This window comes from Myxocyprinus asiaticus, chromosome 7, assembly GCF_019703515.2.
Source record: "Myxocyprinus asiaticus isolate MX2 ecotype Aquarium Trade chromosome 7, UBuf_Myxa_2, whole genome shotgun sequence".
Lineage (NCBI taxonomy): Eukaryota > Metazoa > Chordata > Actinopteri > Cypriniformes > Catostomidae > Myxocyprinus > Myxocyprinus asiaticus.
Genome location: NC_059350.1, coordinates 3,663,939 through 3,691,106, shown reverse-complemented (window position 1 = coordinate 3,691,106; position 27,168 = coordinate 3,663,939). Strand labels below are relative to the sequence as shown.

General features: G+C 39.6%; 1 protein-coding gene across 1 annotated transcript; it reads right to left on the bottom strand.

The window, feature by feature from the left end:
• Window positions 1-1,242: 1,242 nt before the first annotated feature.
• On the bottom strand, window positions 1,243-27,168 carry LOC127444243 (exportin-1-like). The gene is made up of 24 exons (XM_051703512.1): window positions 26,600-27,168; window positions 25,903-26,032; window positions 25,688-25,789; window positions 25,443-25,515; window positions 17,751-17,812; window positions 15,776-15,820; window positions 15,472-15,653; window positions 11,317-11,365; window positions 11,077-11,196; window positions 10,517-10,645; window positions 10,111-10,269; window positions 9,840-10,037; window positions 9,616-9,754; window positions 8,842-9,023; window positions 8,422-8,578; window positions 8,010-8,308; window positions 7,624-7,807; window positions 7,397-7,503; window positions 7,120-7,314; window positions 5,515-5,683; window positions 5,291-5,425; window positions 2,466-2,625; window positions 2,277-2,373; window positions 1,243-2,138 (listed from the first exon to the last, which is right to left on the bottom strand). Exons 2-24 carry the CDS (start codon window positions 26,026-26,028, stop codon window positions 1,992-1,994), a joined length of 3,216 nt encoding a protein of 1,071 aa, XP_051559472.1. The 5' UTR covers window positions 26,029-26,032; window positions 26,600-27,168; the 3' UTR covers window positions 1,243-1,991.

Here is a 27,168-nt window from a genome sequence, read left to right as displayed (position 1 = left end):
GAGCGACACATCAGCATCAACGGTACCACAGTGTCGAGTTAAGGGAAGATACAGAGCTGCTTGAGGAGATGGTGTACGCTTCGTGTTAAAAAAAATGTCATCAAACAACCAGAAGTAACTCCTGAATGCCATATGAAACATATGTAACCTGAGGAATATTCATTTAATTGTGGGATTTCATGTATAGGAAGACTCTCTAACATTATATATCTTTCTTTCCTTGCTTGTTCGAGAGAAGAAAAAAAACTTTGTGAAAAACTTTAGAGAAGACAAAACAAAAAAACATTTTCAGAGAGGAAAAAACATTTTAGAGAAAAAATATTTGTAGGACATAGGCTTAGGAAGGCACTAAGACACCCAAAAAAAAAAAAAAAAAAATGAATAAAAAAAAATTCACCTAGTAAAATGTTTTTTTTTTCACATTACGGTTCAGGGCTTCCATAGTACGATAATATTGATTAACACAAAAATGTATTTTGACTTGCCCTTCATGTTAAAAAAAAGCAAGAATGTAAACAATATATTAACTTGATTTTAATGTGAGAAAATCACTTACTAGCCTTTTTTTGTGTGTGTGTAAAGTAACAGCCATTTTTTTCAGCTTTGTTGCCATGACAATGTAATTTCAACAAACCCTATAATGATTTATGTACGTGCTTTTATAAAATTATAAGCTTCACATTTCTGCCTTTAAACCCTCCAAAAATGTGCTCATTCACTTCCACTGGCAGTGACTCGCTGTAACCTCCATTTTTGCTTTTTTTTATTTATTTTTTAAAGGAGTCAGAATAATTTTTTGTAATCATTATGCTACAGATGCTGTCGATTGAATATTCCTTTTAACGTTTACAGACCCAGGGACCCCCCAGCCACATATTTGTTTTTACTGTTATTTAAATATTAGTGTAAGGCAAAGAGCCAAAGTAGCATTGGGGATAGTAGCAAATTTAAACTGGAACTTGAACCAGATTTTTACTCAACTTTTCTTACATTAAATGTTTAGCAAACTTTGGGCCAAGTTATGCACCAAAGTTCAACACTTTCTGTTGGGGGTTTCTTCAGACTTCAACTTGTTCAAAAGTATGCTCGATAACAACCAGGGAGACTATTTTCAGTTTGGATATTAAAAAACACAAAAATACTTTAAGAAGGTTCAATTTTATATTTACAGAAATATACAGTACATAGTAAGTGCACTGTTGACAAGTCCTGCAAGCTAGGTGAAAAACACAAACACAATGCTTTGTAAAAATATCCAACTTTATGTTGCCAGAGTACTAATACACAGCTTTACAAAGTGAATATGAACCGATTAGGACGTCCTTATGAAAAAAAAAAAAAACACACACACACACTGCAGAAGTCTGGATGAAAATAACTCAGTCTTCCCAAAAATACTGCAACCAAAGAAAAATATGTATTTAACACACAACAAAACCCTCAAAAAATATAAAAATGAACTTAAGAGCAGCATTACCACTGATCCTAAACCGTCACATTCACTTGCTGTGGTACATACAAGCTCAATGACACTTCCCTATGTGAGAAAATCTCTCTTCCTTTGAAGTACCCTTTCGCCTTCATTACTGTATTTTACATATTCACAAATAGATGAGGGTAAAGGGCAACAGAGAAAACATTAAAATGTCTGAATAATTTAAAGGTTAGGTACGCCCAAATAGGAAAGCAAAATACCAAACAGAAATCGTGTTGATTAATATACACTGAATTGATATACACCAGTTTCCTCCATATAAAACACGCTGTTATGCTGCCAAGTAAAACCAAGTGGTAGGCGGGGACTGAGTGGGACGGGCTTGGTAAGAAGTGAAATGCTTTTAATTTACATATTGGCATTGATTTGGTCGAAAAACAACCAACATATTTGTCCTCGTTGAACCACTGTCTCCATACGCACACACACACACACACATTGGAGGAGCTTTGAGGGTCCCTCACGTTTCTTCACGAGTGTAAAACTGTACAGGTGCTCATTCGCACATCTCCTCCGGGAGCTCATGAGGGTTGAGGATTCCAGGAACAGACAGCTGGAGCTTGTGTTTCTCCTCCTGAGCCTGACGCAGAGATGCTTCCCTCTCTTCCAGAAACAGATCTGTAGAGTCCTCGCCTGCAAACTCCTGCAAACAATAGATTTGATTGAGTGATTGTGGACTGATCCGATTCCGGCAGGACTGATTTTGCTCTGACTATTGGAAGTCAGTGGCTGGATGTACGTCGATCTATAATTAGCTCCAGAAATCAAGGAATTAACATACCTTGATCTGCACCAGGAAGTCCCTTAGATGCTCTTTGAAGGCAGGAATGTCCTGATTCAAGCTGAACAGACCCGTCACAAACACCTTTACCTGAGCACTGAAAGAAAAGTCGTATGTTAACAAATGACCATGGCCTCATGTAACAAAAGGAGGCAACAAGACTCAAAAGGCTGTTCTAGAGCAGCTTACTCTTGCAGGTGTGGGAAGGCTGTCTTTAGCAGGTTGGCCACATACTCCTGCACATAGCCTTGATTGTTGGCCGTGGTGCCGGCGTTCAGCGCTACGCTGATTTTACCCTCCTCTACCAGGTTAAACATGTAGGCCAGGATGGAGGCGTGCATCGTCAAACCTGCCAATCAAATACACAGAGTGAATAAACTAACAAGCAGGACATATACACATGGTGCTTATATCAACAAGTAAATGTTGAATGAAATAGAATATACACAAAGAATCTCATGGGCAGAATGAAAAACATATAAAACAGAAAGTGAAACTGTTAAGAATTTTTGATGACAAGCAAGCACATTTCCTCACCAACAAATCTTAAATTGCCCTAAAATTGGCTTCATTTTGTTTAAAGGGGACATGTCCCGAGGAATCAATTGTTCGTTGATATACTGTAAAACATACTGTAAATTTCAAACTCAAAACTTAATCTCCAATGCAATAAAAGCATTTATTGAAACCAAGCTGCAAAAACGTCTCATCCTCTACTTTCGCGACTTCCCTACGTCACTAGGGGTACATTAATTCATGACCGCCTCTACAGCGAAAAAACATCAATGTCTACTTAACATCATCGCACCCTTGGCTCCGCCCACTGATGCTTCAGTTCATAAACCGAGAGAGATATAAGGACAAACAGGCCTACTGTGGACTAACTATTCCTGAACACCAAAGGGGACCCATCAGGACTATTTTGAATTCTTTTTGTATATACACATGTACTAGACCGGGGATGGGCGACTTTGAAGGTGGCAAGGGCCAACATTTTTTCTCCTTTCTACCAAGGGGCCGGATTACAAATACACATTTCACAATGTTCACCCCCTTACTCAATTTCCTCATTGTGGGTAATCTATGCACAAATAATGCAATGTGCTTTTAAAGATTTTAAGTAATTTTTTTATTTAATAATATTAACAAAAACATAATTTTTTATAACTTGCATATTTGCATACTTGCATGTTCAATTGACAAGTAATAGATTTAAAATGTACATTTTCAAGAAAATCTAATTTGCACTGTCTGTACATTTGCAAAACCCAAATGAAAACAGACAATGGCTGGGTTTCCCGATAACATTGCAACTTAAGCTTTAAACATCATCTTAACTAATGTCGCTCATTATTTTACGATGGAGTAAGGCCTGTTTCCCAAACCAGCACGTAGATCGCTCGTTATAAAGTACAACTTAAGTGCTTCGTTATGGGAGCTGTCCAGTCCAAAGGTGCTAATCACTTTAGCCAGTATGTCCAGGTGTTTGTCTTGTCAAAATGAAAATATGGAAATACTGACAAACATGGAAGTTGTTTGTAACCTTGACGAGGCAAGGAAATGTATTAACTATTACAGAATTAAATTATAGAAATAATTATGGCTTTAGCAAGACGGAATTTCAGATGTATTGATGCTCAATCATAGAGATTAATGAAAGTGACAATAAATGCATGTAACGTGAATGTACGCGATGTGAGTCATAAGCGGCTCTAACGTAGCCTAAAGTTTTTTGGGCTGGAAACTGAACAAATGCAAAAAGAATAGGATTAAAATGACGGGCATCAGTGTTGAACTACTTATAGACCTGTCTAAATATTAATAGATCATCTAGTTAGAGTTCAAGGTACTGTGTACTTGTACTTACTGTCATTATGCATCATGCAATTTGTTACTGCTTGTAAAAAGACTATAGGCGAGCTGATTTGAACCGGCCATTGGAGGAAGAAAGAGGAGGAGAGATTATTGCAACGATTAATCATTAGCTCTTGACCGATTATTCAGCTTGTGCCCCGACTTAAAAGGTTGTATTGAACGTGCTTGCTAACAATAAAGAGGACAAAATCATCTTTTAAAAATACCTCTAAATGACATTCACTGAATTAAAGGGAAAAATACTTTTTATTAAGATTCAGTAAAAAACTCACTGCAAAAAAAATCCTATTTTTAAAGTGTTTTTGTCTTGTTTTTTAATTTAAAATGGTCTAAAAATCCTTAAAACAAGAAACATTTACTTGAGAAGCAACATATGAGATATTTAGACTTGCTTTAAGAGAGAAATATAAGTGTATTTTTTCACTTGGTTATACTTCTGCGGTTACAGAAATACTCAAACCAGCCCATCTGCCACCAACAACCATGCCACAGTCCAAATCACTGAGATCAAATTTTTTCCCCATTCTGATGGTTGATGTGAACATTAACTGAAGCTCCTGACCCGTATCTGCATGACTTTATGCTCTGCCCTGCTGCCACACGATTGGCTGATCACATGGATGATTGTTGGTGCCAGATGGGCTGGTTTGAGTATTTCTGGGATTTTCACACACAACAGTCTCTAGAATTTACTCAGAATGGTGCCAGAAACAAAAACCATCCAGTGAGCTGCAGTTCTGTGGACGGAAACTCCTTGTTGATGAGAGAGGTCAACAGAGAATGGCCAGACTGGTTTGAACTGACAAAGTCTGCGGTAACTCAGATAACCACTCTGTACAATTGTGGTGAGAATATAATCTCTGAATGCTATTCTGAGATGCAGGTTGGCGCTGTTTTGGTGGCACGAGGGGGACCTACACAATATTAGGTAGGTGGTTTTAATGTTGTGGCTGATCGGTGTATATAAAGAGCATTTCAATACCCCTTTAAGCAAAACATAGTTTTCTTTCTTTTGACTTTGGGGTGAAATATGACCGTGGCATTTCTTATTTTTCTGAGATTCAAAAGTGTTTTGTTTGTGCTAAGTTTCCATTAGCTCCACTGTAAATGTGTCACTACATCTCTGCCTAGCAACTGACCAGCCGTGTGCGACGTATCCGTGACAACAGAGAAGATGTGTTGCAGGATGTCGCAGAAGAAAGTCTGATAGAAGCTTTGAGCGGCTCCCTCTTCCTGTGCTATGTTCTGCAGCATGGTGAATAGGATCTGAAGCCCTGGAGACAAAAACACATTCACAGTGAGGATTTTGAGTGTTGTTGTTTATGATTCAGGATTAAACTGCAACTCAAGTCTCACCGCTCACCTGTGTCGGCCACGTTCCTCATGGTGTGTTTGAAGGCCCAGATGATGGAGTCCAGAACCAGTTTGAACTGTGCAGGTGGGATGGACAGGAAGGCTGGGAAACACTGGGAGTTGACAGCCTGGAGAAGGTAGAAGAAATGTGTCCTGTGCTCCGGGTATTCCTCAAAGTTCTGAGAAGGGAAATAAGGAGTGAAAGTGTTGAAATGCAAACAAATACAAATTATTTATCGGCAACTGTATTGGTATCGGCCGATATTATCATTATGTTTTATTATGTCTGAAAATGGCTTAACCTCTTCAACTTAGCATTTTTTGGGCTGCCGCCTGCAATTTTTCTCTTCCAAATTTAAAAAGCTCAACTTACATTCATTTAGTGGACTAAATGCAAAAACAATTGTAAAGGTCATTGTAAAGCTGACCACTTCATTATCAAAAATTAAAAACATATTTTGCCGATGATTTGTTATCATGCTTTTCTGCTGGACTGCAATTTAATTCTGGACATCTGAGATATAACACTGGATTATATTAACAAGTAAGTTCGTAGACAAGTAAAAAATGGCTAATTTGGAAGAAAACTGATATGGAGTTTGGGCTACTTTGGGGTTAACAGAAGCAGTGATTGGAGCAGACATGAGACGTTTGGTCTTTGTTGTCTTACAGAAATAATATTTCACTTTGAAAATCTTTCAAACTGTCTCGTTATGGCAACAAAATAAATTGTACAGTCATTCATGAGAATGAGAGCTTTCATTTGATACAGGACGACTATTTTAGTGGTATGTAAAACCTTTTTATATTCATACGAATATTCCTACATCACCTCTAGGTGGCGCTCATTTGAAACGACGCTTAAGGCTTTAGTTAGTTAGTGATTTTACACCATGCCAGCTTCCAAGCCTATTTTCATGGCGAAAAACAAGCTAAAATATATTAAAAGGTAGAGTGATTAAAAAAAACAACAATATAAGGTTTTTAAAATGTATTTTCAATAAGAACTCTAAAACTGATTCAGGGTTGACTTCATTAAAAATCTCTTCAGAAGTGTTTGCAGAGTAAAATAATTTTCTCTACGTAATAAATCTAGCACAATCCAATAAAATGTGTTTCAAGATTAGAGGATTCTAGCATACGATGCATAATGGTGGATCTTCGTCTGATATTAAGAACATATGTGTGAGTCTGGAACAGGTGGCTTAAGGCTTTATTTAGTTATTTTATGTAACATAAATGTGATGCAAAAGTGATTGTATTCTATGAAAAGATCAGATTCTAAACTTTCAAATGAAACCAAATATTAGTGACTTCTCTATACGGGGACTTTTACAATTTAAGCGTAAACTTATCATACGCGTTTGGCCACAAGGTGTTAAAAAACAGGCGAAAAGAGCCTGTATATTCATAACATCCACCATCGTATCAGCTACTGGATATAAAATTTAATTAGCAGCTAATGTTAGCAGCCAAAAACTCAGTTGGTGTATTACTAATCAGGTGAATGATCCTTTCATTTGCCACTAACTCATCTTTACTCAAGTCACACTGGTTTGATATGGCATGATGAGTGTCCAGAATAAATAAGCAATAAATTATATCAAGAACTAACCTTGTTGATCATTTCCAAGGTGCATTCAAACACTGCGTCGAATATCTTCGGGATCTCTCCTGTTATGTGACTTCCGAGTTTGTTGACGATGGTTGCCATGGTGCTGAGCACCTCTGGTTCTCGAGCAGCTGGAACGTTCCTTTGGTAGTCAATGAGAACCGCCTCCAACAAAGGTGGAACGAAGTTCTCTCCAACCTGAGAACACAAAATACTGCTGCCAAATCTGTCTTTCTGCCTTAATATCCGCTCTCACTGATCCAGGACAAGTGGAACTAACCATCTGTGGGTCGTTGGAGCGGCTGACCCATCCTGAGATGAGTTTTAGAGTTTCTCTCTTCACTGTCCGCATGCTCCTGATCAGAGGCTGCTTGGTCACCATCTCGCCTGCAGAGAAAAAAAAACAAAACAATAAACAACATTATTTTACACATTAACTCTAACATATAACAATAAGCCAGATATTGAGTCTTATCCTCCATGTCTGTGTGTGTGTGTGTCGCACACCGTTGGTCTGGACAGCAGAGGATATGTTTTCACTCAGGCACTTGTAGACGTTGAGCATGTCCAGGTAAATGCGTCCCAGCTGCAGGACGAAGGGGTGACCGACAGCTTTGCACGCTCTCACGTTAGTCTTCAGGATGCTTCCTAACTGACGCACCGTCTCGGGGTCCTTCAGGATGTCCACGTTCTAACAAAAGAGATCTCAATTTTGTGAAGTTTTCAATCTTAGCATCCACTTCTGTATCAAGCAATACCGCCACGCTCAACCTCATACAACTAGTGACTATGAAATGGAAACGGTTTTGATGTATCAGCAATTAAAAACTAAAATCTATTAGATGAGAAGTTATTTGATTGATTGCATTTTTTCATTTTTTGATGACATTCACCTTGGTGGCCTGCTGAATGATGCTGTCCCACACCTGGTTGGGGAGCAGCATGTATTTCTCTATCAGGCGCTCTTGGACAGTCTGATCCGTCTGCGCTCCGATCATGTAGCCCACGGCCTCGTAGAAGGTGTGCACCTGCTGCGGCTGCAGGTCACAGATGATGGTGTTGATGTTGTTGAGGATCTCATCGATGAAAGGCATCACCTCGCCAACCTGCACCTGAATGAAATGCCTCCTGCATTTCTGAGCGATCTTAATGAATGTGTCACACGCCATGTCCTGAACGCCGTCATGCGTCTCTAAAAGAGAGATGAAGCTTTTCAATAAACATCCAATGGAATTTGCAGACAGAAAAAACACAAAGTTTCACAAACATACACATGACAGGAAACTTGGTGAAACACTCTCTCACCGTGCATGAACTCGAATAGCTTGTTGACGACGGTCTTAAGGAACTTCCAGTGGGCCCTGAGGAATCGTGGATACTGGCCGACGATGTACATGATGTTGGAGGCAATGATTGCCTTGTTGTCTTTCCCTCGTTTCTGTTCGCACAGACCCAGAAGATCCTGAGACAGAAAAACAGATCACAGTGTGAGATACAAACATTAAATGTAAGCGCTTTTTGTCCTCACTGAAAGAGAAATGCATCTACAAAGCATCAAAAATCACTCCGATTCAGATCATATTTGATTTCTTTAAATATAGGCATGAGAAGCAGGATTTTGTACCAATGAGCTTTCACCAATTCAGATTTTTTTTTTGTATCTAAAGAAGAATGGAATGGCTTTATTTTCAAGCTCTGACTGCAATTTGAAAGTTGAGTAAAGACCTTAATGACAGTGACAAGGAATCTCTTCTCATCCTCCTCGTGCATGGCTCCACTGATGGATCCGATGGCCCAGCACAATGTGTTCAGGTTCCTCCAGGACCACTCAGTACCGTTCACCTGATTGTGAAGCTTCTCTGTCATGATACGCTCCGTATCGGCATAGTCCAGATGAGTCAAGTAGACTAGACAAGAGAAAGAACCAATCAAAAGGCATAAGCCTTCTCTGCCTCAAATTGTTCTTTGCTCTCAAAGTGAAGCCCAAAGTATACTTCGGTCAGACGTGAATGCTAGGCGTCTGCGTACAGGACGTGTGACGCAAATTTCGTCATCAGCAGAGCGCTAGAGTACTGAATGGGTGTGGCCCATTTTTTCTAACCGCACATGCTCTGAATGTGCATGTGCCTGGAATTATTTGCACTAACTAGTGGATCCACAAGGTGGCAACACCCACAGTTTAGCCATTGCTGTCACAAAGAAGCGTTAGACGATTTAATCGCCGCTAAACAACAGAAGATGAATGTGGAAACATCAACAGTGGATGTGCACGTCAAGAGTGCATGAGATACCTGCATTTGTCTAACTAGAGTCTGAAGGAATATAAAGGCATCTTTATGGGTCTAAACTCCTGAAGAGTAGCATGCATGCACCAACCACCTGTTTATGGACGCATGGTCAAAAGTATACTTCGAAAGGTGAGTGTTCGACTGTATGCAGATGATAAATGTTTGGGTCTAAACTGAAGTATACTTTGGGCTTAAAGCTCATGATGATTACCCAAAGTCTCTCTCATGTTCTTGTAGAGGTTGATGGAGTCTGTGTCCTTCATGAACTCTCTCACTACCTCGCCCTGATCGTTCTCCACCACCAGAACCTCCTCCGGTTTGGCCATGCGGCTCACCATCAGCAGACGTACCTGAGTCGAGTCAAACACACACGGCTTTCAGAAAGAGCATTTATGACTCCAACTTGCACCCTTTTATTTAAAGTGTGTAACTGACCTTGGAGAGCACAGGCAGGTAGAGGTGTCTGCGGGGAGGCACGTCAAAATGTTGGCTGGTGGACAGTAGAGGGGAGGTGGAAGTGGAGAAGGGGCTCTCTCTGTAGAGCTCAGCAGCCAGATGGTTCCAATACTCCAGACAGATCTTAAAGATCTCCGTCTCCTCCACCTCTGACACCAGCAGCATGTAATGCAGAGCCTAAACATGTGGAGGTCACGTTATCATCGGTGTGTGTTTGTATTTCCATAAACATCTCTCAGTATGTGTGTACCTCCATGAGTGTCTCTCTAAGGTTCAGTCTTTTCTCTATCAGTTGTCCGTGCTCTTTGAGGAACGTGCAGAGGAACAGACTGAGGTTCTGGATGAAGTTTTGCTCGTCGTCTTTCCCATTTGCATACGCCAGACGAATATTTGTGTTCAGTGGCAGCATCTGTTTATAGCAAATCATAGAATCTCATTTCTGATCAAACAAACATGGTGAGAACAATCAATTACACTTTGAAAACTGAGATTTTTCCTTAATCTTAACCTTTTCTTAAGCAGAAGTATTATTAAAAAAAAAATAAAATAAAAAAAAAAAAAAACATTTTCAGGGTACTTTTACAGGTTACAGGGAACTATGAAAGGCAAAACAGAACCATATGACGCCAATCAGAGGATCGGTTGTGTGCGCGTACCTGTTTCAGCTGCATCATGGTGAGAGTGAACAGGTTGACAAATTGCTCCTCGTACTGACTGACACTGACGCCTGCGATCTCCGTCAGACACTTCAGTGTCACGTTCCGGAACATCGGAACATTCAGAAACTGCAAAAGAGGCAGAACACAAATTAACAACCAACACTTTCCCCTTTCATTCCAAGAATCCTCTAAAGAACTTCCACTATCACTCCATATTATTTGATAAGACTAAGATGTAGGAGCACCAGCTTGGACACAAAGCTTGCAGCAGAGCGCCGATGAGAAAAGCCAGCAGTCCTAATAATCTTCCTCTCTTTCTTACGCACAGGCAAACTGAAACAATGCAAGTGCGCCTTTGTCAGAGGATCAACTAATCAATGAATTACAACAGTCAGATCATGCTTGCTTATCAGACCAAGTGCACAGATCCTGTCAATTTTTTTCCTTCATATTAATTATGAATTTAAGCACAGTCAAGTCACTTAGAAGAAAACTTTCACAAATGTACTGGTGCTATAATTTTTATTTCCCAAATCACTTTTGTTGAGTTTCGTTACCTTGTACACCAGCGTGCTGATGAGTTTGGTCTCAAATATGTAGCCCAGCGGAATCCAGTTCAGGAAACGAAGAAGAGTCTCCAATGTTGCATGGACCAGAGGGGCATTCTGGGAATTCTCCTGGAGAGCACAGCATCACGTCAGGGTTAAAATGATGAGGCCAGAGATTACTTAGAATATACAAAGGCTGCTGTAATATCCCAAGATAAACATGTGAGAATGACATTGTTTGTAACCTACCATGACAAACTGGCAAAGCTGGAATATTTGGGAAAATTCGTTGCACATACTGAAAAGAAAAAAAAAAAAAAAAAAAGAATGATTAAACATTTCAATTAGCATACATTTTACAAATCAGGGTTCCCACAGCACATACATTTCACTATCTTAAAGCAGAGTATAAACTAGAAAACTGTATTCTCTACAGAATCTTTCAACATTTTAAGATTTAAATTGGTTGCATGACATTTCTAGGCCTGAAAAAAAAAAAACAATTTTAAAACTCCCTAATATATCCAGGTTTTCCATGAACGTGGTAACCCTGAAAAATGTTCATATATACTAGAAGTGTAACTGTATGAGATTTTTACATCATGATACCGTCACAAAAAATACCTCAATATCACGGTAATAAGGTGCATTGCTAATATTAGAAGTTTAATATTTTTTCATTATTATTTAATATTTAAGAAATCAAATTTAGCACAAAAAAAAAATAAAATAATAATTTTTAATAATTACTGCCCTGGTAAACAATTCAGATATGCATTTGATTCAGTAATTGGTTGTTTTTGTAATTTCATTTGATTCTAAACATTACCTACTGAATTAATACAATAAATGATATAAATGATTATTCATTTGCAGTTTATTTATTGTTGTTTTTTGCAGTAGTGTCTATATTCTGCAACAGTTTCACTGTCCATTTCCTGCAGCCTAAAGCCAACTGCACACTAAACGACTTGCAGTCGGCACCCTGCGACTCACAGTCCTGTTTTCGTTTTACTGGTGCGAACACTTCAGGACTGTGGTGTATCTACACGACTGACGTCATGGGTACACTGGTATTGTGTTTTGGGTGATCCGATCACAAATGTACAAGTGAGACACATCACCATTAGACCTGGTTGTCTCTTTTGATCACTTGTGTACGGATTTTGAAGAGTCTCTGATTTCATGAGGACATACATCAATCATTACTTCCGTGTTTTTCTGAATGAAGATTTATCATTCATCAATCAAGACGACAAAGCGCTAAAAACCGGTGCACAGTTTCTCAAGTATTCGCAAACAAGACGTTTAGAGCAGAATTCTGAGTTATTTTAGTGCAGTACCTGTAACTGAGCTTCAGTGTGTGCGCTGCTCATATCTGTGTCCCTACTGTACATGTTCATGCATTCACGTTTTTACATTATGATAATGAAATTCATTCACAAACTTGCATAGTTTATTCTTGATAAATGTCATGAAACATGAAAGAATGGCTCTCGCCTGTTTTTGCGCTTTATTGGCATTATTTACAAATTATTTTTAAACAGCTGATAATAAAAACAGTGAGTAGGGAGATGTGGGTGAAGTTTTGTTTTATTTTCATTTTTGTCACCTGCTATCCAGTACCTTGCTCTCTTTTAACATGAAGGAACGGCTTGTGCCCGTTTTACACGTATTTGTGCTAATTTGCAAAGGAAAAAATAAAAACAGCAAGCAGGGAGATGGATGATGTTTTTAATTTATTTTCTAAAAATTTTTTGTCTCATGCTACCCAAACCTTGCACTCTTCTTTTCAAGAACAGCTTTCGCCCATTTTCCTATTTGCAAAAGGAAACAAAAAGGAAATAATCAAGACAGCGAGGTGACGAGGGGCCTGGGTAGCTCAGTGAGTACTGACGCTGACTACCACACCTGGATTCGCAAGTTTGAATCCAGGGTGTGCTGAATGACTCGAGCCAGGTCTCCTTAGCAACCAAATTGGTCCGGTTGCTAGGGAGGGTAGAGTCTCATGGGGTAACCTCCTTGTGGTCATGATTAGTGGTTCTCGCTCTCAGTGGGGTGCGTGGCGAGTTGTGCGTGGATACCACAGAGGATAGCGTGGGCCTCCACACTCACTATGTCTCTGCGGTAACGCGCTCAACAAGCCATGTGATAAGATGCGTGGAAGCAACTGAGATTCGTCCTCCGCCACTCGGATTGAGGCGAGTCACTACGCCACCACGAGGACTTAGAGCGCATTGGAAATTGGGCATTCCAAATTGGGGAGAAAAAAAATAAAAAGACAGCGAGGTGACAGGAGATGTGGGTGAAGTTTAATTTTAATCAGAGTGTATCAATCTATATCAATCAAAAATGTGAAAAGTTTTCTTTACAATGATATCAAACACTTGACTCTCCTTGTTTATTTACTTTTTTGTCGAGTTATAAGCCTTTAATTTTGGGTATACCACTGAAACATGAAATCTTTAAAAACACTTTCAGAGCTTATAGGGTGAAATCCGTTTGCTGCGTTTGTGTGCGTTACAGAAAGCACAAACATAACGCAAGTCTATCTATAATCCTGAGTCATTCAGTCATGTAAAACTGTATTGTACATGGTGTTATGAAAGGGGGTCTATCATTTATTTTCATAAATAGGCTTACTGTATTATCACTTACATTCATCTCCGTAAATTCTGTGGTGATGTTAATGGAGATAGTACTTTAGGTTTAAAGTGGTTCCACTCTGTGCAGACACTTGCGACAAACCTTACAAACTGGGTAACGCAGTAACATTTATGGTGCCTCGCGGTCTTTAACATACGCACAGTATTCCCACACCACCAGACTTCAACCGCTTAGGAGGGGGAAATAAAGGTTCATGCTCTGACATATCTGTGTGCAGCTGCTGCGCTTCACCTTTAAAATGGAGTGACGGTTGAATGTAAAATGAGGAAAGTGCAATATAGAGATTTATCACTAAGTTTATATGATTATATATATATATATACATACACTATATTGCCAAAAGTATTCGCTCATCTGCCTTTAGACGCATATGAATTTAAGTGACATCCCATTCTTAATCCATAGGGTTTAATATGACGTCGGCCCACCCTTTGCAGCTATAACAGCTTCAACTCTTCTGGGAAGGCTTTCCACAAGGTTTAGGAGTGTGTTTATGGGAATTTTTGACCATTCTTCCAGAAGCGCATTTGTGAGGTCAGACACTGATGTTGGACGAGAAGGCCTGGCTCACAGTCTTCGCTCTAATTCATCCCAAAGGTGCTCTATCGGGTTGAGGTCAGGACTCTGTGCAGGCCAGTCAAGTTCTTCCACACCAAACTCGCTCATCCATGTCTTTATGGACCTTGCTTTGTGCACTGGTGCGCAGTCATGTTGGAACAGGAAGGGGCCATCCCCAAACTGTTCCCACAAAGTTGGGAGCATGGAATTGTTCAAAATCTCTTGGTATGCTGAAGCATTCAGAGTTCCTTTCACTGGAACTAAGGGGCCAAGCCCAGCTCCTGAAAAACAACCCCACACCATAATCCCCCCTCCACCAAATTTCACAGTTGGCACAATGCAGTCAGACAAGTACCGTTCTCCTGGCAACCGCCAAACCCAGACTCGTCCATCAGATTGCCAGATGGAGAAGCGTGATTCGTCACTCCAGAGAACGCGTCTCCACTGCTCTACAGTCCAGTGGCGGCGTGCTTTACACCACTGCATCCGACGCTTTGCATTGCACTTGGTGATGTATGGCTTGGATGCAGCTGCTCGGCCATGGAAATCCATTCCATGAAGCTCTCTACGCACTGTTCTTGAGCTAATCTGAAGGCCACATGAACTTTGGAGGTCTGTAGCGATTGACTCTGCAGAAAGTTGGCGACCTCTGCGCACTATGCGCCTCAGCATCCGCTGACCCCGCTCTGTCATTTTACGTGGCCTACCACTTCGTGGCTGAGTTGCTGTCATTCCCAATCGCTTCCACTTTGTTATAATACCACTGACAGATGACTGTTGAATATTTAGTAGTGAGGAAATTTCACGACTGGACTTGTTGCACAGGTGGCATCCTATCACAGTACCACGCTGGAATTCACTGAGCTCCTGAGAGCGGCCCATTCTTTCACAAATGTTTGTAGAAGCAGTCTGCATGCCTAGGTGCTTCATTTTATACACCTGTGGCCATGGAAGTGATTGGAACACCTGAATTCAATTATTTGGATGGGTGGGCGAATACTTTTGGCAATATAGTGTATATATATATATTTATTTATTTATTTATTTTTTTGGTCTAAATTGAACTGATTGGATTTTTTCTGAACTTTATATTCATTCAATACCTTGAATGAGAAGATGTCAACAGTATGAAAACCAGGTACATCATACAAGCACAAGCGTTACGTCCCTAATACATACCTGTCCTTCAAGTGCTTGGCTTTGACCTGAGTCATCTGTCCACTGGAGAAGTCAAACACCTCCTCACTGAGGAGCTTCAGAATGATCATGTTGTTCTGACACAGACTCTCACTGGTGCGACTCGCTCCCACAATGTCACTGATGAATGTGGGCCAGTGCTTCGGCCATTCCTGCTTCAGGATCTACACACACAAATACAAGAAAAAGCATTAATACAAAAGCTGCAGCCACTTCCTTAATATCACATTATCATGACTAAATATGATCAGCCACAAATAAAAGTGACTTATTTTATCACGCTCACCTGCACCAGGATCATGTTCAGCTTCGCTATGTAAACTCCCTCCTTCTGCAAGAGTGAACAGTCGAGTTCAGTTTGGATGCATTCAGTGTGCACAAACACATGGAGTTACAGTGCTTATGGATAGGAATAGTGTGAACAATGTTATGTATATACAGTTGAAGTGAGAAGTTTACATACACCTTAGCCAAATACATAAAAATTCCTGACATTTAATCGTAGAAAATATTCCCTGTCTTAGGTCAGTTAGGATCACTACTTTATTTTAAGAATGTGAAATGTTAGAATAATAGAAGAGAGAATGATTTATTTCAGCTTTTATTTCTTTCTTCACATTCCCAGTGGGTCAGAAGTTTACATACGCTTTGTTAGTATTTGGTAGCATTGCCTTCAAATTGTTTAACTTGGGTCAAACGTTTTAGGTATCCTTCCACAAGCTTCTCACAATAAGTTGCTGGAATTTTGTCCCATTCCTCCAGACAGAACTGATGTAACGGAATCAGGTTTGTAGGCCTCCTTGCTCGCACATGCTTTTTCAGTTCTGCCCACAAATTTTCTATCGGATTGAGGTCAGGGCTTTGTGATGGCCACTCCAATACCTTGACTTTGTTGTCTTAAGCCATTTTGCCACAACTTTGGAGGTATGCTTGGGGTCACTGTCAATTTGGGAGACCCATTTGCGACTGAGCTTTAACTTTCTGGCTGATGTCTTGAAACGTTGCTTCAATATATCCACATCATTTTCCTTCCTCATGATGTCATCTATTTTGTGAAGTGCACCAGTCCCCCCTGCAGCAAAGCACCCCCACAACATGATGCTGCCACCCCCATGCTTCACGTTGGGTTGGTGTTCTTCAGCCTGCAATCCTCACCCTTTCTCCTCCAAACAGATCTATGGTCATTATGGCTAGAGTTCAATTTTTGTTTCATCAGACCAGAGGACATTTCTCCAAAAAGTAAGATCTTTGTCCCCATGTGCACTTGCAAACTGTAGTCTGGCTTTTTTATGGCAGTTTTGGAGCAGTGGCTTCTTCCTTGCTGAGCAGCCTTTCAGGTTATGTCGATATAGGACTCGTTCTACTGTGGATATAGATACTTGTCTACCTGTTTCCTCCAGCATCTTCACAAGGTCCTTTGCTGTTGTTCTGGGATTGATTTGCATTTTTCACCCAAATTACGTTCATCTCTAGGAGACAGAATGCGACTCCTTCCTGAGCGGTATGATGGCTGTGTGGTCCCATGGTGTTTATACTTGCATACTATTGTTTGTACAGATGAACGTGATACCTTCAGGCCTTTGGAAATTGCTCTCAAGGATGAACCAGACTTGGAGGTCCACAATATTTTTCTGAGGTCTTGGCTGATATCTTTTGATTTTCTCATGATGTCAAGCAAATAGGCACTGAGTTTGAAGGTAGGCCTTAAAAAACATCCACAGGTACACCTCCAATTCAGTACACCTCCTATCAGAAGCTAATTGTCAAATTGTCTAAAGGCTTGACATAATTTTCTAGAATTTTCCAAGCTGCTTAAAGGCACAGTTAACTTAGTGTATGTAAACTTCTGACCAACTGGAATTGTGATATAGTCAATTAAAAGTGAAACAATTGGTCTGTAAACAATTGTTGGAAAAATTACTCATGTCATGCACAAAGTAGATGTCCTAAACGACTTGCCAAAACTATAGTTTGCAAATATTAAATCTGTGGAGTCGTTAAAAAATTAGTTTTAATGACTTCAAACTTAAGAGTATGTAAACTTCTGACTTCAACTGTAAGTGTGTGCTGTTACAGTAAGTATGGATAGTAAACATGGCTATTAAAATATGCAAGTCTAAGAATGAACTAAGAGTGCATGGATATACTGTAGCTGCAGTACGTATGCATACCTACTTAGGAATCATCCTTAAATACTTCCGGTATAACAGTAAAAGATAAGCAATACTAAATATGAAACTATATAAAGGGGGATTGTTTACCTCTACACTGTTTGCATCAGAGGAAGTCTTGATAATCAGTCCTACAACATACTTCTTAATTCCTGTGGACACAGGCACAGCTGTCAGTTATGTGTACAAATTATACAGTTAATAAACATTTTACAAATTAAAAATTACTCTTGGACATTATTGAAATGTGGTTGTTTGTGCAAATTATGTTGATAAGCATATCTCAGATGCATGTGCAAAACTCACCACTCTGATACTCGGTGTTTGCTAAAGCATTGCCATTTTTAGCAAGTACGAGCAACAGTAATATTGGTGCTTGCCTTGGCAACCACCACTAATAAGTGTTTTGATGCAGTATACTATAATGATCGCTTGGACAGAGAATGTTTTCATGCATGTTTACAAGCTAAATATTCCAAAGAGCTAACAGCAGGTCTTGTGTACTGTTATATAATCTGGGTGTGCAGTAGATTCGACATAAAGAGACTGAGGATCAGGGCACCTTTTCTAAATACTCTTTTGGAAATGTTTTTTTGTTTGTGATTTAACACCATGCCAGCTTCCATGACTATTTTTATGGCGAAAGCAGGTTTAAATGTATTAAAACATACGGTGATTAAAAACCTAAAATTAGAGGTAGACCAATATATCGGTTTTACCATTTAATCGGTGCAGATAGTTTATTTTATTTTTATTATTCCACTGTGGCTCTCCCAATCACATAGGGATTTGTTTTCATCTTTGGCAATATTCATCCATATTTTAACCCTCACTTCAATGCATATTTTCTTATTTTAGTTAGATAATCAAAGGCGTACAAAACAAAATGCGACTATATGCAAATGTGCCCTGTCAGCATATACATCATGTCTCCAAATTAATGTATTCTGATTAATAATAAACCTTATTCCTTATTTTAAACCTCACCTGGTGAAATACATTTATATAAATAAAAACCCTTAATCTGATGAATACAGGGCTATAAAAAGCTTAATTTCGTTAATACTTAAATATAGAGCATTGTAACAGAGCCAAGTCTCAGTCATTTCAAACTAATTCCTTGCGTGTTTTGGATTTGTTTATAGATAAAAGTCCCAAATTATGCACCAAATAATCATTTTTTCAGATTATTATTGGGATTTTGGTTAAACAATAAAATGCATTTGGGATGTATTCATTTTGGACACTTGAAGCCTCTATGTCTGTGCATGTCATAGAAAGACTAAGAATTGTTTTTAACATAAATCAACTTTAAAAACTCAGGCAATTAATCGGTTATCAGCCTTTTCCACCACATTAGTTATCAGTATCCGCAAAATCCACTTTCGGTCGACCTCTACCTAAAATAGTATTTTTTTTATTAAACCCTTCTGTTATCTTGGAAACTGCACACTCTTGTCATTTTTGACCCCTACTGAAAACCATTAAAAGTGCATAAATTCGAGGGAGGCCTGGGTAGCTCAGTGGTAAAATACGCAGGCTACCACCCCTGGAGCTCGCTAGCTCGCTAGTTCGAATCCCAGGGCGTACTAAGTGACTCCAGCCAGGTCTCCTAAGCAACCAAATTGGCCTGGTTGCTAGGGAGGGTAGAGTCACATGGGGTAACCTCCTCATGGTCGCTATAATGTGGTTCATTCTCAGTGGGGCACGTGGTGAGTTGAGTGTGGTTGCCGCGGTGGATGGCGTGAAGCCTCCACACCCACTATGTCTCCATGGCAACGCGCTCAAGCCACGTGATAAGATGCGCAGGTTGACGGTCTCGGACACGGAGGCCACGAGGACTTAAAAGCACATTGGGAATTGGACATTCCAAAATTGGGAGAAAAAGGAAAAAATAAAGCATAAATTCTTGATTTAATGTAAAACAGCACTAATTAAGATTACTGAGAATCTCAGGTAATTGTTACACTATGTAAAACTAATCCTTCACGAATAGGGCTAGAAGTCAGGAGTAGTGGGATAGGGAGTGGGTACAAAATTTCTGCCTCAACAAGAGAAGATTTGAGTTTTTGTGCAAATGCCTACAGACACATTAAGAAAAGCCATGGGGAATCGGATATACAGTGCATCCGGAAGGTATTCACAGTGCAATTTGTTATGTCCACATTTTGTTATGTTACAGCCTTATTCCAAAATGGACTAAATTCATTATTTTCCTCAAAATTCTACAAACAATACCCCATAATGACAATGTGAAATAAGTTTGTTTGAAATCTTTGCAAATTTATTTAAAAAAAACAAAAAACAAAAACAAGTATTCACAGCCTTTGCTCAATACTTTGTTGAAGCACCTTTGGCACCAATTACAGCCTCAAGTCTTTTTGAGTATGATGCTACAAGCTTGGCACACCTATTTTTGGGCAGTTTCTCCCATTCTTCTTTGCAGGATCTCTCAAGCTCCATCAGGTTGAATGGGGAGCGTCGGTGCACAGCCATTTTCAGATCTCTCCAGAGATGTTCAGTCAGGTTCAAGTCTGGGCTCTGGCTGGGCCACTCAAGGACATTCACAGAGTTGTCCCGGAGCCACTCCTTTGTTATCTTGGCTGTGTGCTTTGGGTCATTGTCCTGTTGGAAGATGAACCTTCGCCCCAGTCTGAGGTCCAGAGCGCTCTGGAGCAGGTTTTCATCAAGGATCTCTACATTGCCGCATTCATCTTTCCCTCGATCCTGACTAGTCTCCCAGTTCCTGCCGCTGAAAAACATCCCCACAGCATGATGCTGCCACCACCATGCTTCACTGTAGGGATGGTATTGGCCAGGTGAGGAGCGGTGCCTGGTTTCCTCCAGACATGACGCTTGCCATTCAGGCCAAAGAGTTCAATCTTTGTTTCTCATGGTCTGAGAGTCCTTCAGGTGCCTTTTGGCAAACTCCAGGCAGGCTGTCATGTGCCTTTTACTGAGGAGTGGCTTCCATCTGGCCACTCTACCATACAGGCCTGATTGGTGGAGTGCTGCAGAGATGGTTGTTCTTCTGGAAGGTCCTCCTCTCTCCACAGAGAAACGCTGGAGCTCTGTCAGAGTGACCAGCGGGTTCTTGGTCACCTCCCTGACTAAGGCCCTTCTCCCCCGATCGCTCAGTTTGGCCGGGCGGCCAGCTCTAGGAAGAGTCCTGGTGGTTCTAAACTTCTTCCATTTACGGATGATGGAGGCCACTGTGCTCATTGGGACCTTCAATGCTGCAGAAAGTTTTCTGTACCCTTCCCCAGATCAGTACCTCGATACAATCCTGTCTCGGAGGTCTACAGACAATTCCTTGGACTTCATGGCTTGGTTTGTGCTCTGACATGCACTGTTAACTGTGGGACCTTATATAGACAGGTGTGTGCCTTTCCAAATCATGTCCAATCGACTGAATTTACCACAGGTGGACTCCAATCAAGTTGTAGAAACATCTCAAGGATGATCAGTGGAAACAGGATGCACCTGAGCTCAATTTTGAGTGTCATGGCAAAGGCTGTGAATACTTATGTACATGTGATATTTTCGTTTTTTATTTTTAATAAATTTGCAAAGATTTCAAACAAACTTTTTCACGTTGTCATTATGGGGTATTGTTTGTAGAATATTGAGGAAAATAATTAATTTAATCCATTTTGGAATAAGGCTGTAACATAACAAAATGTGCAAAAAGTGAAGCGCTGTGAATACTTTCCGGATGCACTGTATGTGTTTAGACGTAGGTCAGACGTTCAAATATCAGATATGTATCTGATTTAAAACCACATTTGTAAGTGGCTCAGATCGGATGCAGATAAATAAGATCTCGCACAGATTTTTCTTGTTACACGTGTGCAACAATATCCAATCTGTATAAGATACGAGTAAAACAAATCAGATTTTTTTTGTGACAGTGTAAACACAGCCTAAGATCCAGAAAGTCAGAAGGTGAAAGGTTACAACTGGTTCTTCCCATACCGGTCAAAACTGACCCGTTAAGACAATGAAAGGAACAATTTGTTTTAAGCCCTGACAATTATACATAAAAATAAATTGCCTTTTTTATTTTGTTTGTTTTGATGGTCTTGACAAAATCACAACATTTGTTTCCAGTATCAAAAACTATGCTGTATTTATAACGTATTCTTTACCTGTCTCGGGTCAAAAATGACCCTAGATCAGACATGGGCAAATTATGGCCCACGGGACAGATCTGGCCCTCCACATGGTTTAATCTGGCCTGGGGCTCATTAATCCTAAAAGCATTTTTTTTTCATTGGATATTTGAGTTATCTTGCATTGGGACCTAACACACCTACGTAAGCATTTAACATGCTCAGGGTTCCCAGATAAGAGATGCAAACCCCCCAATTAGAGAATTATATTTGCACAAATTGGAAATATACTGCCTAATGTTCTACTTATTTTGTGCAATCTGGCAACCATGCATGCGAGTGCGCTTTTTCTAGCTCTCGCTTTCCCCTTTGAACAAACTTAGCGATCTTCTGATCGAGGAAAAATGTGATACGGCCACTCTGTGTTCAATTTTGAGGCTACTTGTGGTGTTTGATGCTAATAAGTTTGCAAGCAAGCAAACCTTCTCAGTGATGAACTTGAATAAAATCCAAACATAGATCTCGGCATCGACACAGGGAGGAGTAATCATTGAGATGCGAGAAAAAGAGAGACTATTATATATATATATTTCTATTTGTGCAAAAATCACAAAGGAAACATAGAAGTAATCCATATGACTCCAGTGGTTTAATCCATATCTTTAGAAGCGATATGATATTTAAATCCTTTTTTTTTCTTTTTTCTCTAAATTCACAACAAAAAAACAAAAATCACAAGGCTAAAAGTAGCTCCTCTTGCGGAAATTTAGGAGCAACTCTTAAAAATTAGGTGCGTTTCACTCCTAATTTTAGGACTCGTAAAAATGAAATCTAAGAGTAATTCATGAAGAATTTTAATGCTAAAAGTAGCTCCTAAACCCACGACAGCTTAGAAGTCATCCTGAGGACTTCAAAGTCCCTAAGAGTGACTCACAAAAATACACAAAAAACAGAATATTCGAATATTATTTTGACATTAACTGTTTATAAAAAAATAAAAATCGCCTGAATCACGAGTGTTTTCATTATTGTAAACTTATTTAGAGATGTAGTTACCTCTCCCACAAACTGAAACAACCAAATTACACCGGAAATAATGGTTGGCAAATCTGCGCTCCCTGGCCACAGGCAAAATGAAACCGTGCAGCATGGATGAATTGGGAATTTCTGTCACCTGTCAGCAGAATCATCTATTAAACTATATGCAGTGGTGGCCAAACATATTGGCACCCTTGGTAAATATGAGCAAAGAAGGCTGTGAAAAAATATGTCTGTATTGTGTATTCTTTTGATCTTTCATTCAAAATATTCACAAAAATATATTCTCTCATGGATATCAAACTATGGCAAACAAAACATAAGTTTGATCAAAAAACAAATATTTTTGTCAAATATACGTGGCACAATTTGGCACCCTTTTATTCAATACTTTGTGCAACCTCCCTTTGCCAAGATAACAGCTCTGAGTCTTCCCTTATAATGCCTTATGATGTTGGAGAACACATGGCAAGTGATCTGAGACCATTCCTCCATACAGAATCTCTCCAGATCCTTCAAATCTTTAGGTCCATGTTGGTGGACTCTCCTCATCAGTTCACCCCACAGGTTTTCTATGGGGTTCAAGTCAGTAGACTTTGATTTTGTGGTCAGTGAACCATTTTTGTGTTGATTTTGATGTGTGTTTTGGATCATTATCCTGCTGGAAGATCCAACCAGGGCCCATTGTAAGCTTTCTGGCAGAGGCAGTCAGGTTATGATGTTTTGTCTGTTGGTATTTGATAGAGTCCATGATGCCATGTATCCGAACAAGATATCCAAGACCTCTGGCATATAAACAGCCCCACAATGTTAAAGATCCAGCACCATATTAAACCGTGGGCATGAGGTACTTGTCCATATGGCTGCCTCTCTGTGTGCACCAAACCCATCTCTGGTGTTTGCTGCCAAAAACCTCTATTTTTTATTTTTTTTTTGTTTAAGTTCCAGTAGTGTCTGGCAAACTGAAGACGCTTGAGTTTATTGTTGGATGAGAGCAGAGGCTTTTTTCTTGAAACCCTCCCAAACAACTTGTGATGTAGGTGACATCTGATTGTAGTTTTGGAGACTTTCTGACCCCAAGACCCAACTAATTTCTGCAATTCTCCAGCTGTGATCCTTGCAGAATTTTTGGCCACTAGGATCATCTTTCTCACCGTGGTTGGAGACAATACAGACACATCCTCTTCCAGGACGATTCTTAACATCTCCAGATAAATGGAACTTCTTAATTATTGCCCTGATGGTGTAAATGTGTATTTGCAATGCTTTATTTTCTTATAGCCATTTTCCATTTTGTGAAGCTCAACCTTTTGCCGCACATCATAACTTTATTCTTTGGTCTTACCCATTGTGATGGATGACTAAGGGAATTTGGCTTGTGTTACCTCATATTTATACCCCTGTGAAACAGGAAGTCATGGCTGAACAACTTCACGTTCTTAGTCACCCAGGTATACTAAAATATACTCAGATATATTTAACTCATAAGAATTTCTATGGGTGCCAGTAATTGTGCCACACATATAGTTGACAAATATATTTGTTTTTTGATCAAACTTGTGTTGTGTTTGCAATTGTTTTATAGCCATTAGAGGATAGATTTCTGTGAATATTTTGAATGAAAGATCAAAAGGATAAACAATAAAGACATTTTTTTACAGCCTTCTTTGCTCATATTTACCAAGGGTGCCAATATTTTTGGCCACCACTGTATGCCCTCTCCAGACCACACATCTTTCGGCAGTTCATTGCGTATTTTTTCCTGTGGATGTGTGCTCACTGCAGAGAAAAAAAGGGGGCATTCACAGGGAATCACGGCAATCTTCGGTATGTATGTATATGTATAGTTGTCTGTCTTAGCTGACAAATAGCGGTTTCCTGTCTACCAATCATTGAGGGCGATTTAAAAGGGCACACTTATAAAATTGACATCATCCGTAGCAACGAGGTCAACTCCGCCTTACTCTTATCTTTAAATTTCCTTACTAAAAATTGGTCTTAGCAGTTTTGTGAATAAGTTTTAAGCAAAAACTCCTACCTAGGAACTCTTTGGAGAACTCCTAGTGGTAAGAAAAATCTTTGTGAATACGGCCCTGAAAGCCACATGTGGTGCCTTTTCAGTTTAACTTTCACATCTAAAAGTGGAAGTGGAGATTTATAGTAAAAAAAAAATATGACTTAAATATTGTTCTGTTTCTCACCCACATCTATCATATCGCTTGTGAAGACATGGATTAAACCACTGGAGTCTTATGGATTACTTTTATTTAGCCTTTATGTGTTTTTTGGAGCTTCAAAGTTTTGGTCACCATTCACTTGCATTGTATGGACCTACAGAGCCGAGATATTCTTTGTGTTCTGCTGAAGAAAGAAAGTCATTCACATCTGGGATGGCATGAGGACGAGTAAATGAAGAGAGGAATAAAAAATATTTTAAATATCATAAAAAATGAATCTGGACGGACTTGGTTAAAAATCTTTTCAAAAGTGTCCGTCAAACAAATCAATTTCCTCAAGGAATTGTATGATATTGTTTAATGCCATGTCAGCACCAAAGGAATTCAATCAAGAAAATAAAAAAACCCCTTTGGAAATGATTGTTGAGACTAAAGACATACAGTGTGTCCCTCACCTTCACATTGGTTTCTTGGAAGAATTTTCCAGCGTGTTTTGATTACAGTCTCGAGTATCTGCAAAGCATAGTACTGCAATACAGAAAGCAATCGTGTTAAAATTACAAGAGATTAAACATCAGCTTAGTGTGGCAGAATAAATGATCAATTTACTTAATGCATTTCGCCTATTAAGTAAAAAAATGTCATTCAGCAGTAGGGCTTTGTGGAAAAGACACACACACTCATATCAATGATGACATACTTTGGTCTTCATGTTCTGGGAGAACTCCAGAATAGTGTCCACTCTGGTCCATGCGTCTGGGTGATCCTTCAGGTTGGTGAGGACTTCTTGTGCCAGTCTTTGCTGAAGAAAAAAAAAAAAGAAAAAAAACATTAAGAAAACAAGATTTTAATGAACCTCGTAAATACCAACCTACTCTTTTGAACTTGTCTCAGGGTCTGCAAATGGCCTCATACCTGAGATCCCACATCATAGTACATGGAGTTGACGACATTGTCCAGCAGGTTGATGTCCAGCTTCTGATTGAAGTCCAGCAGCTGTCGGGCTGTGTGATCCGCCAACATGGTCATGTCTGCCGGCATAGAGCTGCAGGAGGGGAAACAACACATGTTTAGCACTTTCAGTCATCAAAAATCACCAATAGCACATCTTTGATCGCTCAATTCAGCACATGAGCTGTTCATCCAATGGCATTTCTCATAGGAAAAATTCAACTGAATTCATTTCTATCACTGATCCAAAGGGCTCATGTCACGTGGGATGGGCTTTCCCCTTTATCACACTGAAAACAACTTATGACTCACTGATTTCACTCGTATTAGTTAAGCACTAGTTTCCCTCCTAAGTGTGTTTTGATAACACATGCTGTGTTATTCTTGCGCTTCTAAAAGAGAAAAGCAAGTAAATAGACACGTTTAAGTCAATGGATCGCAGATAAACACTAATCGAACTGGTTTTACTATAATCCCACGTGAATTTAAGCAGAGAAGCTGCAGCTACGGTGAGCGACGAGGGACAGAACGCATTTTCGTTTTTGCAGTGTGTCAGCAAACCAGTACTTCATTCAACTCACTTTAGTTTATGAATAATTTTTACATAAAATTAAATCTCACTCATTCTGAATATACACCCCAAGAATAACCCATAACTTACCTGTTTTAACCAAAGCTCCTCTTTTCGCTGAGAAAAAAAACAACGATACTAATGTGATTTTGGTTTTAGCACTTCTAAGCTTTCGTGTCCTGGAAATGTGTATCACGATGAGATGTGGTATAATGCCTTAGATAACAAAATAAGTCTATTTTATCTCATTTTTACACAACAACAGTGTGCAAAACTAGGCAAAATCCCAATCCGAGCATCCAGCTAGTTAGCTCACTACATAGCCATGCACACCACAGAGCATGTAATGTTTGATCGCGTCAAATTCAAGCTGTCTAGCGTTATATTTTAATTATTTTCTTCAGTAATTGAGTCCGAGTCTCTTCTCAGTCAGCAGCTCGTGCTAGTTCATCTGGCTCTGTGTATAACGCTCTATAAATCGCTTTAACGAATCATTCCGTTACATAACAACAGCATCAAACCAATCGTTAGTTTATTGTTGTATCTACTGCAGAAAAAACGTTGTTTATAAAGCAGATATCTGTGAGAGTCTGTAACCCAGCGGCTCTCCAGTCTCACGCATCACACGCAAGACCGGTTGAAACCAGTTCAGACTGGCA